Here is a 19,785-nt window from a genome sequence, read left to right as displayed (position 1 = left end):
CAGAGGAATTATTTTGTGATGTTATGAAAATTCAATTAGCCTGCTGTAAAATCAGAATTGTTTACCACAAGTGTCTGGATTCTGACTCTTACAGTCTTTCCAAACAAATAATGAAATGAACTGGGGCTTGGGGTGGCAGGAGGGGGTGTGGGCAGAGTAATTTATGAAAACATGGTACACCATAATTTTGCCATTTTTCTGCAATAAGGATGGCAAATGATTCATGAGATAAAATGAAATATTTCTCACTGTCATTTCAATGGATCTGAGATTTACAGCTTCTTAACTTGAATAGGAAAAACTCTGTATGCATAGAAATGAATTGTAAATTAATTAATGATGGGGATGAAAAACAACAAAAAATTGATTTTAAGCAAAGAAGAAAAAAATCTAACAAGCAACAAATGAAAAGGGAGAAGCAGAGGCTATTTACTCTAAAGACCTGTGAAGGAAGGAGGGAGTGGAGAGGGAACTGCTTGCTTAACAGAGGGCGGGCGTTGGGGTCAGGTTAAAGGAAAGTGATACGTTGATCAAGCTCATTACATTTACATCGCTTAGACAAAGAGGAAGGGAGATTTTAAAGCAAAATCAGATATGCCTAAATTGGATTTTTTTAAAGAAATCACAAAAAAGTTAGAGCCAGTTTTATCATATGAGGTTAGATAAAGAAAACCTGACCATGATAAAGCAGCCTCCAGTTCAAGATTCTCCTTTACCCAAACTGTTTTTGTTTAGGCACCAGGGCCAAGAGGAAAAATAAAAAAATGCTTTTACACCTCCCAACTCTCTGAAACACCACACTGAAGGGAAGGGAGCTAGCAGCCAGTGAAGGCACGAACCTGGGCACTACAGGGGTACCTGGAGAATGAGAGCAGAGAGATTCTGCTTAAGACACACAACAGTGGGCTTGAATGGCTCAGAAGCTGGGGGAACCCACTGTACCACATGCCATGCTCTAATATCCAAGTGAGTACCGATCCTGAGTCTCTTCCACTGAAACAGGGTATGTTGTCTATGACCATAGCATACACACTTGAACCTACAAAGTTTCAAGCAACCCCAAGGTGAATAAGGATAACTAACAGGGAACGGATGGTAGCGTTTGCTAAGCAATGTAATTCGATGCCAAATGTGGAGAATGAATATAGCCCTGATCATTCTGCAAAAGTGGTATTTTGCTTAGATCACATAAATCATACTATTCCGGGTCAAGTATTTAACAAAATCCAAAGGTATTTATTGAGTTGTATAAAGGGCCCACACCCTTCTTAGCACAGGACCTGCAGGACTGTCTCTGGTGTCATCATGGTTCACATATTTCACAAGTGTGGTAGCTAATTAGGGACCGAAACTATAAAGCACAGGTACAAAAGGCTCATCAACTCCATTTCCTATACAGAAATTCTCATTACAAGTGAGGGGCCATAACCATTTAAAACTTCCCTGGTTGGCTTCCTTCCTAAGTCGGGTGTCATCAGGTGCAATCTGCCACCAGTGCTGACCAAATTGCAAAATTACTGATGTCAGTATCTATTTCACTTTCTTTGATCTTCACAAACTTTACACATTTTGAAACTGGGAACAATGTATTTTGACAAATTTTATGTTGACAAATTTGAAAGTGCTATAAAATTTGGTAAGTTAGATCAAAATGAACAATGATTTGAGCTGCTATATATTTTTTTTCAGGCACTCAACAAACAGTTCATTGTTATAAGTCGGTCTGGAAGCCAGTGCTCTGGGTTATGCTATACAATTTCAAAGAATTTTCAGAAGCTCACCCAGGCCTTCAAGCAGGCAAAACCAAGAGGCAGTGCATCTAAACCAGAATGGAGACTATGCTCCTTATACATGTGGAAATTAAAACCTATAAAATAACATAGGCATTATAAAATTTGTGTTAAAACTGATAACAGCTTTACTGATTTACTGACAATGAAAATATATAGCATTTTTTCTGTCAGAGCATTTATCAACACGTGGCAACCCTACACCAACTTGACATGTAAGATGATCAAAATGGATTATGTAATCTTTCTCATTCATTTCTATTGATTTTAGTTATGATAAAATTCATCAGTGTGCCTGGGAATGCTCAGGCTGAAAGGCTCTGGTTGACAAAAAAAAAAAAAAAAAAAAAAAGAAGAAAGGAAAAAAAAGGAATTCAACAGAGTTGTAATAGGATGAATGTAATTTTAGAATAAGATTGCACAGATACAGAAGTCATGCCCTAAAGGCTCCAGCAACAAATTAATACAAATAAATCTGGCAGTCACATAAAATTACATCTGTCTATGCAGGGATTCACTTTTGAGATAAAATTACAAAAATGCAAGCTAAAATAATTAATGTGCAAGTGCAATTAAAAATAGAGTTTGTGAAAATATTTTCAAACTTTTTTTTAAACTTCAGCAGTAATCAAAGTTATTTCTCTGGCTGCAAGTAACATCAAAATGCCAGCAAATGGACCATTTTAATCAGTTTTATTGATTCATGCTTTCAGTTCTTATTCAGTTAAAAACAAGGCACATTAAATACATCCCCTTATTGCTCTATAAATGCATGCAGCTCATTCTGTATATCAAAAGTAATAAATAATGGCGATAAAACACCAAGACAGTTATAAAAATGACAACCCAGCCTCAAACACAGTATTTAACAGTCCAATCCAGAACAATAACCCAACACAATACATAAAAATGCCACATATGAAAACATGCAGTGTGTACTGCCACTCTGGTAGTGGGATTATACTTGATGCTTTAAAAACACAGCAGGGCTTTTTTACTCTCTAAAAAGACATAATGCAAAACAGTGCAAGTTATTAGCGTCATAGATTCAATATTATTACATTCATATGCCAAAAATCTTTACAAATACATTTAAAAAAGGAAATAAGATCAATGATCATCCTTACAGTATGTTTAGTAAAAGAATGAAATTTTTGTTGTTGTACAAAAGAGTAAGCTACATATTTTGAAAAAGACAAAACAAAGCTAGAAACTAAAGCAGAATAGGGAGCATGCATTTAGTAGTAGAAATCCTAAAGTTACACTCAGTATGAATTGATTGGAAGCAAGAATATTGCAAACAGCATGATGGATATGAGGCAGACAACCTTGGCTTAACAAATAATCCAGCATTATCACTATTGTTCTGAGTGCAGTAAGGACAGTTTAAAGGAGCATCCAGCTCTCCACCACAGGGGTTCCTTCACCTGAATCCCCTTAAAGGCTCTTTAAATAAAAATCACCTGACGATAAAAAAAAAAAACAATCTCTGCACACCCAACATCCATCCCAACATAATCAGCTAATACCATGTTTCTCCAAAAAGACAAAAAATTCTTTTGCGCTTGGAATAGATTTTGAAGGCGTTTACACCCCCCCACCCCCATTTTCTTCTATCCTTTTCTGAAATCAGGTAAAGAAGCTGTACAGGTTTAATTAAGAACTTACACAAAAATGCGGGGGTGCTTTATTCACAGTAAAGACTTGGAACCAGCTCATTTCCAAGACGAATCTCTGGGATTGGTGAAGAAGCGTATGTTTTAGAATTAGCAGATTTTAAGCCAAAGCAGATATGCTCAAAAGAAGAAAAGTGCGCTTTTTTTTTTTTTTTTTTTTTTTGTCCTTAAAGGAACTTCACTCATAGCAAGGCGTGCATAAACAAGGCCTCTTTACAAATACAGCTCTGCCCAGGTCAGTCAGGTTACAAGCCCGGTCCCTACTGTAATGGATTCAGGGAGGATACAAGCCCACCGTTATCTTGATTTAACTAGAAAAGGAGAGAAAGAAAGAGAGAGCATAAATGTGCAATACTGCAGTACATCATCTCTGATGTTGTAAAGGACAGTTCTTCTATCTATGAAGTGTCACTGGGTTCTAAACAGTGAAATTTATTGTCTTCATAGAAAAACACTAAATTACAAAGCCACGTGATTCCATTACTTAAAAAAAAAAAGCCACTGTAAAAATCACACCTTGAAAGAAAAAAGTTCACAGTGATACCTGGGAGCGTCACTTCTCTGTCTTAGGTTTTCCTTTAGGAAGTGGCAAGTCTAAACTTCATTTTAAAAACAAAATGAGTTAATGTGCTACCTTAACTGTCTGTTTCAGAGGTGAGGATGGGGGCTTGGATGAATGAAGCTCCAGTGTGTACATTATGACATACAGGCTCGTACCCCACTTGAATGAGGCATAAAGATATTCTACAATGTTGACATATATAGAAATAACAGCACAACAGTGTTTTATGTACCAGTTTAAAAAAAAATTATGATCTCAAGCCTGCACAATGAAAACCTAATGTTAAATAAAGGGTTACATTTCCTATTTCATACAAAACATGATCTTAAAAATAAAAAAAAAAAGTAGGTCGTTAACTTCACAAGAGGAAACACAACGAATAAACATTCAGATGACTGGCTAAAATGCCACCAAAGTATTGCAAAAGCATACCAAATTGGCCCTTTAAATTCAATATATTATACATTGCAGATTGGTTTTTCTTTTTGTTTTGTGTCTCTGTGTGTATGTGTGTGTGTGATGCGGGATGTGTGTGAGTGTGTATTGAGTATGGTTTTCTTTTTTTTTTTTCCTTTTTGGTTGATTGAGAACTTTTCCATCGAGTACAGAGGAGAAAAGGCTTTAAGCAATTAAAATTACCTTGAACATTGCAATTTTGTGCCTTTTTACAAATAATTAGAACTAAAGTTAACAAAAGGCTATTTCTATCCTCTTTTAATGTTTACAAACACCCCCCTAAAATGTGATAACCTAAGTCAAAGAGACTATATCTGACAATATCACATGCTCCAAGATTTAGGATTTGGGGACTGAAAATTGTGCTATAACATATGGACATATAAACACAAGTTTTTAATCCTTAAATTTATTAGTACTGTGAAGATTTGAGAAATTCAGTCTCATCCCACTACATCCAACCTGCCACTTCAGTGCTGGTTTTAAAGTAAGAAAAGCCAGGATCTTCCTGGCAACTGTAATAGTCAAAGAAAAACCAGCAGTGACTGGGGGAAAAACTGAATTGCTGAGATGAAACTATCACTGTAACTCCCAGAAATGTCAATGCTATCCTTAACTTATACCTGTGATTCTGGAAGCTTTCAGAGTTTCTCTCTGAGACTAGCTCTTATCACCAGATCTAAATTTTTCTTCCCTTTCCAGTGTTGCCAGTCATGTTCTAGATGTAAAGTTGCACAATACTGTTTGGATGAGGAAGGCAGACAAGCTGGAGGAAGAAGGAGCTGAGGGGTCTCCAGAAACACTATTGTGTTAATAGGTCACACCCCACTCAATTTCTTTTAAGAACAAATACTATCAAACAAGCTTAGTACACGTGCTGCCGAAGCAAACACTCAAACAAGCTTAATATCCAGAGCTTTGTGCGTGTCGCAAAATGTTTCCAGCTTCTTTTTTCAATTTCTGCCAAGATATTCTGCCTCTAAAACTGACTTTGAATAAATGAGTAAACAAACAAAAAAGGAGCATGTCCAGTCTAACAGGTCACAAAATGAATGCAAAACATTAAACCAGTGTGCATTGAAAATGAGAAAAAAAAATAAAATACACTTTTAAGAAGCTAGATTGAATGGCAAATACAAATAAAGGGTATACATCGACGTCCTAAAGCTTTGGAATGTTCCCCAGTGTTAAAAAAGGCAGCTATCCATATCCACTATTCGGAGTGGTGTAAGTCATCTGTGGTTTGTTACATGATGATTTGTTGTTCCTGTGTTTGTTGGCCGTGGATTTACTGCTCAGACTCACAGTCCTCCACAACTTCGGTCCACGGGGATGGGAACTCTTCTGTCGAGATTCTCTTCTGCAGTTTTCATTAGTATAGCAAGCCGGCTTCCAGACACCCTTCCTTTTTGAATAGCACTCATCAGCTTAAAGAGAAAATAGGCAACAGATTCAGAAGGCAGCCAGCATACTCCCTTCCTCACACCCACAGTGAAAACTGAAAACCGGAGCAGGTACTACAGCTCACGTAAGAAGAGTACAATTTTCAAACATTTCAAAAAGGGGGAAAGAGGCAGCTATTTCACCACTGCTGCAAAAAAATACAGCTGTTTTGCAAATCAGCCTGCCTTCAAATGCAAATTAATGCATCACTTCTTGCCCCTTAATGTGCTCAGAGCATTTTTTTTTTTTGAGCAACTCAAATATTGAATCTTTAATTCCATTTAAAAATCTTAAAAAGGAATCTCAGGGATTGAACAAAGACAAACTGTGACCTGTATTTAACTACTCTTTTTTAGTGTTACTGTACTTGACAACTTCAAGTCCCCCAAATCCAAATTCCTTACAGACTTTTTAAAGTAATTTACATTTAAGTCCTTGAAAATGGACCCAGAGATCTACCTTAAGAATAAAAAGCACTCCACAGCCCAGATTTTAGCTAATTCATTTTTATCCAATGGATAAAATCAGAATTAGTCTTGAAATTACATGCAGTCAGCAGGCAAAGGCCTTTAATCTGGAAGGCACTGTGCAATTATGAGCATGGGGATGCTTTTTTTTTTTTCCTCTTTAAGTTGATGTGGTTTTAACTATTTGCTTTTCTTGATCTCACTTCCCCAATCTTTTTTTATCTATTTATTTTTAAAAGAACTGATTTAGCCAAGCATTAGGGAAAATATATATTATATATATATATATATATATATATATATTCTCAAAATACTTTTAGGGTTATAGTTTTTAGCCTACAGAGATACATTTCTTAAAAATGACTCCAAATAAGAGTCTGAGACATCTGTTAAGGGGCTGGATCAGAATTTCATGACCTTATTAAAAGCTGTTTCACAAGCTATTGCTTATTAGAGATGGACTCCTACACGCAGAAGTATCATTAAAGCCCAAACCTAAAAATAAAGTCATGCAACCATGCAGTATCTATAGCGATCCTTTCGTGAGGGTTATTAAAAATATATCTACATTCAAAAAGGTGTTTAATGGGATAACCATAGGCTCTTAATCTTCAGAAAAGGAAAGTACTTTATTAAAAACAAAACAAAACCCTGAAAACATACTTTGCATCCGATGAATGAAGAATGCTGACATCTAAAGACAGAACAATTTATTGTTTATTGTTTTGTCTCTGACTCAATGAAGACCTTCAAAGTTTATCAGCATGAACAAGACTGAGAGAGCCAGAGTTTTTTTCTTTATCCATAAACATTATATGGTGTACCAACCTTTACAAACTCAGAGTTGCCTTTAACCATTACATATATCTTGAAAACATATTACAAGAAAAACATAATATTTGGGTGTGAATGTATTTCATAAGAAATATGGTCAGCATTTTTTAAGTTGAAAATTACACTGTGTATTTGTACTTAGTAGAAGCATGAATAGTCTCTTTCATTTAGAATTGGACAAGAAATACTCAATTATTAAAAAAAAACTCTAGAAGAAAACCCACAGATGGTTTAAATTATTTTCTACATGTTTAACTCTATTGCACTCAAGAAAATTACTTAAAATCTGACCTACATATCATATCTATAAAATTAGACTCATTGTTTCTAAAACCTTGGGTCTTTGAACCATAAATGCTGCTGTTTATTTACAATGTATGAAATGAAGCATCAACTATTTCCTTGAAGAAAAGTTTTCTGCAATCTGGAAACAAATGGTAAGATTTTTCTCAAGAAAAAACTTGACCAAAAATGTATTAAATGGTTTCTAATTCCCAAGCATACATTTTAAACTCAATTTCAGATGTGCACTTAGTTAAACAGTAAGTAAGCTAAAGCACTAAACATTCTTTTTTGTAATGCTGGACACAACCTGTGAAAATTTTCTACATTTAGATTCAACAATGCTCTGATCTGCAGCTCATCTCCAGAGAGACAATTACCATTTCCTTTGCCTTGATCTTGTTTGTTTAACTTGACACAGTGAAGAAAGGGCTGACATTGACCAAAATCCCCAGCATTAATTTATTTCATGTTCAGCATTCATCATTGCCATGGTGAAAGCAAGACCCAGCATTCATTTGAAATACCTGCCCAAGAAGCACTACAGAAAAAACCTGGCTGCTGGGAAACCAATGCATTCTTCATAAGATCAGAGTCCTGCGGACAGCTACAAATAATGGATGGGTTTGTTGAATTTCTTTCTTTTAAGGAATGATGTGTAGCATCCAGTTTGAAGTTAAAGGAACAAAATTTACTTCCTTCATTGTTATGATTAAACAACTGAGCCTTGAGTAAGTGGAAAATTGCAAAAGAAATGCTTGAATTATGTGGTCTTGACCTTAGAATACAGGTTTCCTTTCTTTAGCTTTTCAGGTTCTTTAAAATATAAGAATATAACCATTGCATTTCAGGTTCTCAAATGAATACAATTCTGATTTCTTTAAACTTCCTCGATTTAAAATATACTTTCCATAATAGACGTAAAGAAGGGTCTGTTAGTGGAATCCCATGGCATACATCTTTATAAAGCAAGCTTCTGATTCAGCCGTTTAAGCCATGAGTAACTTAGATTTAATCTAAGTTGTCCAACACAACATAATGTGCCTTAGAAAAAGAATAGGCACCTTATCCTTGAGGGCAGACATAACAACCTTTGCTGGATTCAAGCTCTCTTCTTTTTCAGAATGAAGTGACAACTATGTGGACTTAAAAATCCATTCCTCAACATCCAGCAACAAGCAAAAGATAAAAAAAATAAGTACACTTGTTTCCCTTCACCACAACTCACCTGCAAAAATTCATTGAGTTCAACCTGGCCATTTTTGTTCAAATCTACTTCATTCAGAATTTCATGTAGTGTATTTTCATCCATTTGGACACCGATACTCTAAATAAAAGGAAAGCACAAAGTGATGAAGTTTCATGAAAAATTATGCACATCCTTTTATTAATGTTACCAGCCTTTCAAAAATTCAAAGAAAAATATTACTTATAGAAAGCACTAGATGAGAAAAAATTACCTAATATAATCTTTACATTCCTCTGCTATCAAAGGCATTGAATGGAAAAAAGAAAGTATTACCTCTAATACACGCTGAACGTCAACAATGGTGATAAAGCCCTTCTGGTCTGCATCAAACTTATGAAATCTCTTCTTGTACCTGGAACACAATGTGGAATAATGGGAAAATATACTTAGGTAGGTGAAGACAGAAAAAAAAAAAGAAAGAAAGAGAGATACAGAAACTTATTAGAAGTACCTGTCAATGTCTGAAGGCAGTAGGCTAATCTCAGAGCGATCTGTTAACTGTTCTGATCGAGATTTATAGCCCATTTCATAGTAGAGAAACTTCCTGGCTGTTTCAAGTTCTTCCTAAAACACAGACACACACAAAGTTCAAGATTTATGGAAAGAATTATTGATTTTCTCTCTCTTTTTTTTTCTCCCATTTGGTTTTCTAAAAAGAAGCTCATCCTCATTTTTCTGGCCAGCACAACTTTTTATTTCCTCCAGTTTTATGGATATAATTTAAATTCAACAAAATCCACCTAGTTTGATGTAGACTCCAACATGATCAAGATATACAACATTTCTATCCCCCTAAAAAGCCTCCTCATTCCCATTGCAGTTGATTCCTCCCCCTGACCTCTGGCCCTGGCAACCACTGATCTGCTTTTTGTCACCAGAGTTTCACCTTTTCTAGAATTTCATATGAAAGGGTTCATATAGTACGTAGATTTCTGTGTTTGACTACTTGCATATAGCATAATAATTCTGAGATTCATTTGTGTTGTTGCATGTTTTAATAGTTTGTTTCTTCTTACTGCTGAATATTCTTCCACAGTACTGACTAGCAAAATCTACAGGACCACATCTCTGTGGTTTGGTGACAAAAAAAAGCAATGAAAAGTGAAGAAGATATCTGGGACTTGAACAACTACAATAATGTGGCAAGAAGTACCGAGACAGACATCACGGGATTAACTAATAGTAAAATTTTGTCACTGGGATACTGAGAGTTGGGTGGAAATTACAGAGTCATGAGAAGAAACAAGTTATTCTAATGAACAGTTAACTCTTCATGTTTTCAGTGTCCCCAGCCCCAACTGATATTGCCTATTGCTCAGAATATTGTCTTTCTTAGATTTCATCACACCAGTCTCCCAACTAAGAACTTCCAAAATGACACCATTGCACTGTGCATTCTTCACAAATATCTCTTTCCTCTCATATATACACATATTATGTATACACACTTCTCTTCCTGTAAGTATACCTCTCAACGCCATTGATGTGAGTCTGAACATGTGATTTACCTCAGCCAATGGCACATGAATGGATATGATATACGCCGCTTTTAAGTAAAAGCTTTAAATACAACTGCACAGCTTTGCTTAGCCTCTCTTGCTCCTGTGTCATGAGAAGGGCATAAATCAGAGAGATCTGAAGCCAATATGAAAATAGGAAGAAGAGTCACCGCAGCTAACATGCAGCCTTCATGTAATATGAGTGAGAAGTAAGTGCTTGCTACAGCAAACCAATGAGATTATGAAGTTGTTATATAGCATAACCTAGAAAATGCTTACTAACACAAGTCTTAAATCCTCCAGACTTCCCATCAAAGGATCTTACTACGTCAATTTGTGGACCCAAATTCTGGTCTGCAGAATAGTGCCAGTGCAAAGTGAAACAAAGACAATAAAACAATGGCACATACACCTACATGAAATGTGACAAGTCCCTTCACTCTTTTCTTGGGGAAGATAAATTTTTTTCTGAGATTATTCCCTTTCTACTTTCCTTTCTCTTAGGAGAAATATATATATTTTAAAATATAAATCTATAAGGAAGATATATATAGTATATATATATATTAGCTGAGAGAGTTTTTAGCATTTCTAACTTTTCATTTTGCTGTGTAAGAACATTAAGAATGTTATTGCATTAAATGTTATATATTTTCATTATATATTAAATATAATGTTTAATTTTTACATGTTATATATTCTCTCTATATACAGATACACATACACATGATATATAAGGTGTACATAAAACTTACTTTGAAGCCACCAAGGACGTTCCCTCACCAGCAGATTACTCTCTTCACACAAGAAAATCCACTAGTTATAAATAAGATTATTCCTCTGTTGCATGAATTTTCCCCAGCTATTTTCTACAAAACTGGTTCAAGATTCACCTCCTTGGAAGTGGCATCTCCAATGCTCCCCTCCAAGAACAAGCCCTTCCTCAAGTTGTGTCCCTTAATCGCCTGTGTAATGGGTCCATATTCCATACCAAGCAAGGAACCATGGAATTTCAAAGCTGGAAGGACTTCTTCCTTTGAAGTAACCCAATGTGCCTCCCTAATCCCACATTTCATTTACAACATTCCAAAAACAGAAGCATGAGGACTCCATCTAAAGAAGAACTCTAGCAATAGGTAACTCCACTGACAGCAGCACATAAAGGGAAGACTCTAATTGAGAAAAACATTTATGCTGAGATTACAACAATCTGCAATTCTTCCAATCTGTTGGGGATTAACACAACTTTCCTACAGTAATGTTTTTTTTAAGTCTAAGTTTTGTTGTTGTTTCTGTTGTTTTTTTCCTGTATCACAGCACAACAAATATTTAAGGACAGAGGAATTTCCTCCTTAAGAATTTTCTTTAAGTCTAGAACTACTCTCCTGTATAAGTGATTTTAAATCCCTTCACCATGATGGATAATTTCCCCTAAACCACAGCTAGTCTGTCATATAATAAAATTCTCAGAACACAACACAATACTCCCACAGAGATCTGGCAAGTACCTAGAAAGAAGTAATTTCATCAATCTAGAGATATGATTTCTATTAAGACATCTTAAGATTTTAGTTGCATTTAGGGGCAGCCATGATCCACTGTTAGCTGCAATGCATTCACAGTTAACAAAAACCATATTTCTTTTTTGCATGTGCTACTGTTAAACTCTTGTCAAATCTATCATGAATGGATAGAGTTGTTTTGGTACCTAACGCAAAGTTTGCCACTTATCTCTATTAAATTATACCTAATGAAATTTCACCCATTGCTTCAATTTGTCACCAAACATTCACTCTCTCTCCAGTTTCTTATTGATACACCAAAGATGCTTGCCATCAACATCATAATCTAGGCAGTGGAACCACGGTAGACTAGATCAAGACCAAGGACAGAGTATTCAGGACATGCTATCAGAGACCTTTTCTGCGGATAGTGATTTTTGACCAATTACAAATTCACCAAGTTTAAAAAGATATCACATGGGTCTTCATGAAATGCTTTATGGAATCCAAATACATTATGTCTGTAACATTTCCATGATCTAACAATCTTGTAGCTCTTTCTGAAAAGAAAATATGTCTGAAATGAATTTTTCTAAATGATTCATTACTAGCTTCCAGTAATCACTACCTACTAAATGCTGATGAAACAAACTTACAATGCCATAATTTAGAAAACTGCCCATGATCAATGCCAAGACCACTGGTTTATAGGTTACAAACTATATCCCCCCCACCACCACCACTGGCCCTTTCTCTTTTTGGAACTTGGTACTACATTTACCCACTTTCTGTCTTCTGGTTCTGTTCCTATTTGCCATAATATTTAAAGCTCAACAGTAGTTAAATAAATCCCATCTGCAAATTCTCTAAGTACCCTGAGGTATAATTTTTCTGGGTTGGCATACAAACTCATTTAGAGCAGCTTCCTATTTGAATGTCTATTTCCTCTTACCAATATTTATTTTGCTCTTCTCAAAATGAAAATCATTCTCCTTGACAAAAAGGAAAAAAAAGAAAAACAAATTGGTATTAAACTCTGAGTTGAAAGGTTCTCTCCCTTCTCCGACAGTCAAGGACATGGTGCCAGGCACCTGAAGCAGCGATCTTGGCTGGGCCTTATTTGCATCCTTCTCAATTTTTGGAAGTTATTTTTGGTGTTTTTAGAATTTTTGCCAACATTCAGCCAGTTCCTGACACTATTTATATGCATGCTTATTAGTCCTGGGTACCCTTTCATTGTTGAGGACCTGTCTTCCATCTGTTTGACATTTGCTGTTTATCAGCTTGCTCTGTCCATAGTCTCTTCATTTCTGCACTTGCTTCCCTTTTATTCTTCTCACTGGAATCAATTTTGGAATACTTTATTTTTGTGAGACTCTCTCAATCTACCTAAGTGGTCTTCTCTAAAAGTCTCTCAGTGAAATGCATGTTTGTCTGAAGGTTATAAAATCTTCTTTAAGAAATAATATGGCAGCATTTCCCAAAATACATCCTAAAGCAATACTAGTTTCCCTTCCTACCAGCCCTTCCCATAAGTGAGAGATGGGTCTATCTCCAAATAAATTCCCTTCTGGAAACTGACAACATGTATAAGCATATTAAAGGCACGAGATTATCTGCACTAAAGAAAATGGCTTCATTTGTTTACCTCAGAATTTCCCAAACTCTTTTGACCATGCAGTCATCCTTTCACTGATATTAATTTATACCCTGTAAAAACACAATTTGGCAATGTCACATCCTCTAAATGACTTCACCAACTCCTCTAACAATCCCAGCTCCCCTGCACAACGCCTTTCACCCTAGTCAGTTCTTCCAAGTTGGCTGGATTTGATCTTGAGTAACAGTTCTCTAAATTTTGGAAAATATACACACATTTCTGAGGTATATATGTGTTGTAATCACTTGATTAAATTTGAAGATTCTTGAAACTATGAGCTGTTTATTATTCCCATAAAATATTTGGTATAATGCTTAGTACATGAGTCACTCATTAAGTAATGACTGGTAAAAACAACCACAATTTATCTACAGAGAGTTATTTATCACCTTGCTCCTCTTTCACTTTTGCAAGTTAAGTAATCCCAATGCTTTTAACCTTTTCTCAGAAGTCCAGCTTTCTAACCTTTAATTCTTTTTTTCCCTCTCCTTTGTTCTCCCTAGACTGTCCACAGTTCTCATTAATACGCCTCTGTCTCAGATACTGAGTAATAACTTTAGGTCTTTTATTTCTGTTACTCTGTTTGTTAAGGGGGATGGGAGGATATTTCTGAGTACATGAATCTGCTCATAAAATCTAAATTGAAGTTAAATCTAGTTTCTTCGGCAGGGCGAACACAATCACTTTACAGAATTTTCTTCCTCCTTCCTCCTTCCTACAGCCTGAATTCCTGGCACAAAGTACCTTCCTGCATATTCAAATCATTCCAACCATAATTTTTACAGGAACACATTATCCCCAATCCTTCTATATGGTAAAAATGATTGGCAGTAGCACAGGAGTAAGTCCCATTCTTACGTTGCCTCTGTACTTAGCTTTCATTGGTCAAACCAAAACTCAAAACTGGAAGAGCTATAAGCCTGTCCTGTCCATGCAGAGGCAACAGGGCAAGGTGGGAAAAGGGTGCGCTCTGGGGTCAGAGTACCTGGCCTCCATCCCAGCTCCACAATCTGCTAGTTGAGTGAACTCTGACCGGAACTTACTCCCTGAGCTGGTTTCCTCAGCTATAAAATGGGGATAAAGATTATGCCTGGCAGAGTTGTGGTCAGGATTAAGGAGCTCTTTTCAAACAGTGGTTCCACCATCAGGACCCTACATTCATGGCATTAAAATTACTGGAAGAGAATATTTTAAATGTAGGACCGTGGTTTCACCCCTGAAGATTCTGCCTCTGATAGTCTAAATTCAAGCCTTGAAATCTGCCCTTTTCCCTACATCTCTCAGGTGACTGATTAGTAATCATCTTCGGGAATCTCCACCAGGATGAGAAAGCTGGAGGGACGGGACCTACGCCCAGTCCTTCCTTTCACCTTCAGCATATGACATATATGCTCCATAATGTTCATTCACTCATTCAATAGACATGATTTAGAGCCTTCTATATGCCAGGCATATCTGAAACAAAGCAGATCACGTCTCCACCTTTGGGGAGTTTATTTTCTGGAGAAAAGGCTGACAATAAATAAACAACTAAATACATGGTACGTCAAATGGGAACTGGTGCTACAGAGAAAAATAAAGGAAGGGGTAGAAAATGCCATTCAGACTGGGTTGGGGAGGTGGTGGTACTTGACTGTTCAGCCTGGTTAGGGGAGACCTCCCTGGGGTAGAGAACAGCAGGCAGTGAGGAGGCAGACTATGAGGACATCCAGAGAAGAACATTCCAGGCAGAGAGATCAAAGAAAAACAACTCGACCTGTGGGTTGGAGAGAGGGAATAAGGGGGAAGAAAAACTAGGGGAGTGGGAAAGGTGGTGGCCAGATCACAGAGGGCCTCGTTCACCACGGTAATGACTTGGCTCTACTCTGAGTAAAAGAGATGGGATGTTAGCAAAGGAATACCTGTCAGTCCTCGTCTTACTAAGCCTGCCAGTAACACTTGACTCAGTGGATTACTCCCCTCTTCTTGAAATCTTTTCTCCCTTTCTTTCCAGGTCACAACTCTCCCTTGAGTCCGGTCACACCTTCTCCATCCTCACTAGCCATTACTTTCTCTTTCTCCTGGTTCTTCCTTCCCTCTCCAACTTCCAAACTCTGGAGTGCCCGAGAGCTCACCCTTGGGATCACCTTTTATCATCTAACTACATGAACTGCCTGTTCCAGTGGGATGGCTTAAATACCAACTCAAATTTGTATCTCCGGTTCAGACTTCCCCTCTGAATTTCAGACTAACATATCCAATGACCTTCCTTAACTTTAAAGGAATTATTGAAATTGTTAAAGCAGGGACATTGTCTGAGGGGAGAGAAGCTATTACAATAATCTGTGTAAGAGATGCTGGTAGCCTGAATCAGGGTGATAGCAGTTGAGTGTGTTAAGAAAGGGTTGAGTCATTTGAAGATAATATGATAAGGTTTGCTGATGGAGTTAGATCAATTTGCATAAACTAAGACTGAGGCCCAAGCAACCAAAGAGTGGAATAGATGTTTATAACATGGAGAGGTCAGTAATGTAGCAGTCTGAGGGAGGCAGGAGGAGATCCAAGAGAGATGGTGCTGTGGACTGAAGTGTACACCCCCACCACCAACCTCCAAAGTGATGGCATTTGGAGATGGGGCTCTGGGGAGGTAACTAGCTTCAAAGAAACCTTCTTAGGATTAGCACCTTGAGTAGAAGAGAGCAGAGCTCTCTCTCTATCTCTCTCTCTCTCTCTCTCTCTCTCTCTCTCTCTCTCTGCCCACTCTCTAAAAGGCAGCTCTCTGAAGCCCGGTGGAAGGCTCTTACCAGGACCTAACCACGCTGGCCCCCGATCTCAGATTTCTAGCCTCCAGAATCGTGAGAAGTAAATGTCCGTTGCTTAAGCCACAGTCAGCGGCACTCTGTTACAGCGGCCTGAGGACACTAAGTAGGTGTTGTTCAAGAAGGAGGGAGGGATCAATTGTCAAGGCCACTAACTGGCTGAGTAAAAGGAGGACTGAGAGTTGACAAGTACACTGAGCGACATGGGGGTTACTGGGGAGCACGACCAAAGCCACACAGCAAAGTGGCAAAAGAGCCTAAACGGAGTGGGTTCAAGAGAGATCGGGGGGAACGAACCAAACCAATGAGTACAGCGAGTATTTTCTGAATAAATATGTGAACATGTCTCTGCACACCACAATACTTTGGTTTAATTAAAAAATCATGACCATCTTCTGTTTATTACAAGCAGCCCAGGGCTGTATGTGTGGGTGTCTGAGCATCGTCACTGGCTTTCATTATTAATTTGGATATAAATATAAAATTTCAAATGACACAAATCAATAAGTATTTGGTGGTCAGGCCCTAAAACCACTATTTCCTACCAAAGGCAAACTTGCAGGAGTGTGAATTTCACTGTAGAATAGTTTAAGAATGTTTTCAATGAAAACCAGAAAACATTCTACCCACAATCATTATTATCTTACTTTTTCAGGAATTATGACCACAAATTTGAGAGCATTTTTCTATAAGGGATTTTCCAAGAACAACCTCCACTCCCTAAAAAAAGAGTATTTGGTCACAAGAATATTTGTTACAGGAATTTGTTACAACAAGTTATTTGTTACAAAAATATCTCCCCAGTTTCCTAAGGCCTATTGATATTAAACACACACACAGAAATTAGCAGGAAATCTAAGGTCATCGTCAAAGGGGAGGGTATAGCTCGGCGGCAGAGTGTGTCCTTAGCATGTGCAAGGTCCTGGGTTCAATCCCCAGTACCTTCATTAAAATAAGTAAATAAATAAATAAACCTAATTACCTCGCCCCCAAAACAAACAAACAAAAAACAGAGTCATCATCAAAAACTGTGCTGGCCTCTACTAACAGACTAAGACATTACATGTTTATAAAAGAAACTGTGGTTTTAAAGACTTCTATATAATACTTTTAAATTTTTTCCTTAGTTTTAAAATACCTTTATTGAGGCATAATTAACATACAACAATGCACATACTTACAGGGTACAATTTGATATGCTTTGAGATATATGTATATATCTCCATGAAACCATGACTACCAGATAGTAAACATACAACTTTGCCCCTTTGCAACCCCTTCTCCTGACTCTCCCTGCACATCCCATCCCCAACCACTGATCTGTTTTCTGTAACTAGCAATTGCATTTTCTAGACTTTTGTATAATTGGAATTGTACATTATGCACTCTCTTTTTCATCTGATTTCTTTCACTCAACATAATTATTTTGAGATTCATTCATGTCATAGTATGTAGTGACAGTTCATTCATTTTTATTGCTGAGTTAATACCTTTTTTTTAGAATCGTCCCAGTGCAGTTCTTTGCCCATCAGTTCAACAATCCTGGGCAGGGCTTCCTCGGCTGCCTGGACATTCAGAAAGGCCAGGCGAGTGCGGCGTGAAATCATGTCTACTGCGGTGCAGGCATACTCCTTAACCCCATATTTCACCTGAGTTTGAATTAAAGTAAAATTATTAACTTAGGCCTTTTTAAAAGGTGGGGGGCAATAAAGTTTCACTTGAAAAAAAAATTTTTGCTTAGGAAGAGTGACATTTTCCTTTACATACTCTGGTTCTCTAGCAGGCATGAGACAGTGACATCATACAAGTTCCCCATCTGCCTGCCAAGAGAGGTTTGAAAATTGGGACACAGTGGACATGAGTTACTGCCTTCTCCCTGAGTAGAACCTGGCACAAACATGTAAACTGCATCACTTCTCATTTACCATCCACAGTAATCACCTCTTTGCTTATACATAGCAAGGACGTTAACTTTCACAGCCAAGCAGGCAAAGAACAAGCTTTAAAAAGTCATGGTCTCACCTCTTTAGGCTGTCCAAAGTTTTCTGTCTCAGGGTAATCAGATGACAGAATTCTTGCATTCAAACAACAAGCAAATGCTTACTAGACACCCATGTTTTAAGGTGCAGTCAGTTATAAAGAAATATAAAGCATGGTCTCTGGTTTCATAACGTGTGAAACTCTGATGAGAAGCAAAGCTTAAATCTGGGAGAGGTCACGTGTCAAATCAAGGTGCATCATCAAGCAGCACGTGGGTGGTGCCAACTTGAGGAGCTACAAGTTCTCAAAGGGGGCAGACAGCTGTGAACCAGTAAGACTTGGGATAGATCCGTGGAGGGGAAAGAAAGCCCTATTTTCTATTGGTACTGTTACCACTATCAATATCACTTCAGAGCTGAAGTTAAAATCTTGTAAATGAGAGGATCGGTGTGGAGCAGACATTTCACTCCCGGTTTTAGCTGATGTATGTGCATTAAAACTTAGCTCTATATAATTTCTAAAGAGGATGAAAAATGAGCAGATGAATAGTACCCCATGGCGGACAGGAAATTCCCGCATGGCCATTCACGTACCTCTGCTTCAATGTATGGAAATTCCGACACTAGACGCACTCCAACAATGGGCCACCGTTTTCCTGTCACGCTTGCCATCTTGGCCACCTCAAAAGCCTTGTCACCATAGGTGGCGGCAAGATGCTGCGCCACCTAAGGAGATAAAACTGCATCAGGCAGGTACTTTGAATATCCATAGCTTCTAGGTAGCGAGCAAAAGATGTACATGCTTATCTTGTCAGTCTTTTACAGCCTGTAACTAATCGTTCTAAGAGAGTGTTAGATTTTGATTTCGTGGGAGGAAACCACTAGGGCTCTGAATGCTTATGCCAGCACTAACTCTGCTACATACACATGCATCACTGTATCAGTGACTGATGAAGCTTCAGCCTCATTCTGCTCCAGGTATCACTTCTAAAGAACAGCCTTCCTTATGCTTCAGATAGAAAGAATCTGGGAGGTCCTGTCTGCTAAGAACAAACCAAACAAACCCCAGATTCTAAAACAGAAACCAAAATGTGCATTGCTTTTTAGGCAACTAAAGCAAAATATGCTTTCTTCCCCCGTTAGTTCACTTCCACAGTACACAGGCAGAAACAAACCCAATGATAGGAAATGCTAAATCAGGGAGGCCACGTGTTTCTGACTGTTACCGGCAACAGTGAGATTAGGTTAAGATGATGTTGCAATGCACACCCACCTCACTTTCAAGTCCATAATCCTGGACAAGTCTGATGTAGAGTGTGGGGCTCCAGTCTTTGCCCCCTTGAAGGAAAAGCCCAACAGTTCTACTTGGTCCTGCTTTCAAATCGTGGGTCTTAACGGCAGCATTTATGGTATCTTCTGCCATAGATCTATAGGTGGTCCACTTTCCACCTACAAGTAAGTTGAAAAATAATTCATTAGGTTACCCGTCCTTGCTTTTCTAATTAACTGTTTATCAACTTACTATTAACAAAATTCACCTGTTGTTTATTACAAATGTGGCAAAGCAATGCATAAGATTTTACTCAAA

At 37.6% G+C, this 19,785-nt stretch overlaps 1 protein-coding gene across 6 annotated transcripts in view; it reads right to left on the bottom strand.

The window, feature by feature from the left end:
* Positions 1–2,464: 2,464 nt before the first annotated feature.
* Positions 2,465–19,785, bottom strand: part of GPD2 (glycerol-3-phosphate dehydrogenase 2) — a 134,305-nt gene continuing 116,984 nt past the window's right edge. For 5 of the 6 annotated variants that reach the window (XM_032479470.1, XM_032479471.1, XM_014565008.2 and 2 more), the window contains 7 exons: positions 19,471–19,646; positions 18,792–18,923; positions 17,709–17,867; positions 9,211–9,323; positions 9,033–9,111; positions 8,739–8,837; positions 2,465–5,911 (listed from right to left, as the gene is read on the bottom strand). In XM_032479470.1, coding sequence (XP_032335361.1) covers positions 5,786–5,911; positions 8,739–8,837; positions 9,033–9,111; positions 9,211–9,323; positions 17,709–17,867; positions 18,792–18,923; positions 19,471–19,646 — 884 coding nt within the window. In that variant the 3' untranslated portion in view covers positions 2,465–5,785. The remainder of the gene's footprint in view (positions 5,912–8,738; positions 8,838–9,032; positions 9,112–9,210; positions 9,324–17,708; positions 17,868–18,791; positions 18,924–19,470; positions 19,647–19,785) is intronic. The other variant, XM_014565009.2, reaches the window with a different exon arrangement.

Source organism: Camelus ferus, chromosome 5, assembly GCF_009834535.1.
Source record: "Camelus ferus isolate YT-003-E chromosome 5, BCGSAC_Cfer_1.0, whole genome shotgun sequence".
NCBI lineage: Eukaryota > Metazoa > Chordata > Mammalia > Artiodactyla > Camelidae > Camelus > Camelus ferus.
The sequence above is the reverse complement of the archived record's forward strand: the minus strand, read 5'-3'. Positions and strand labels throughout refer to the sequence as shown.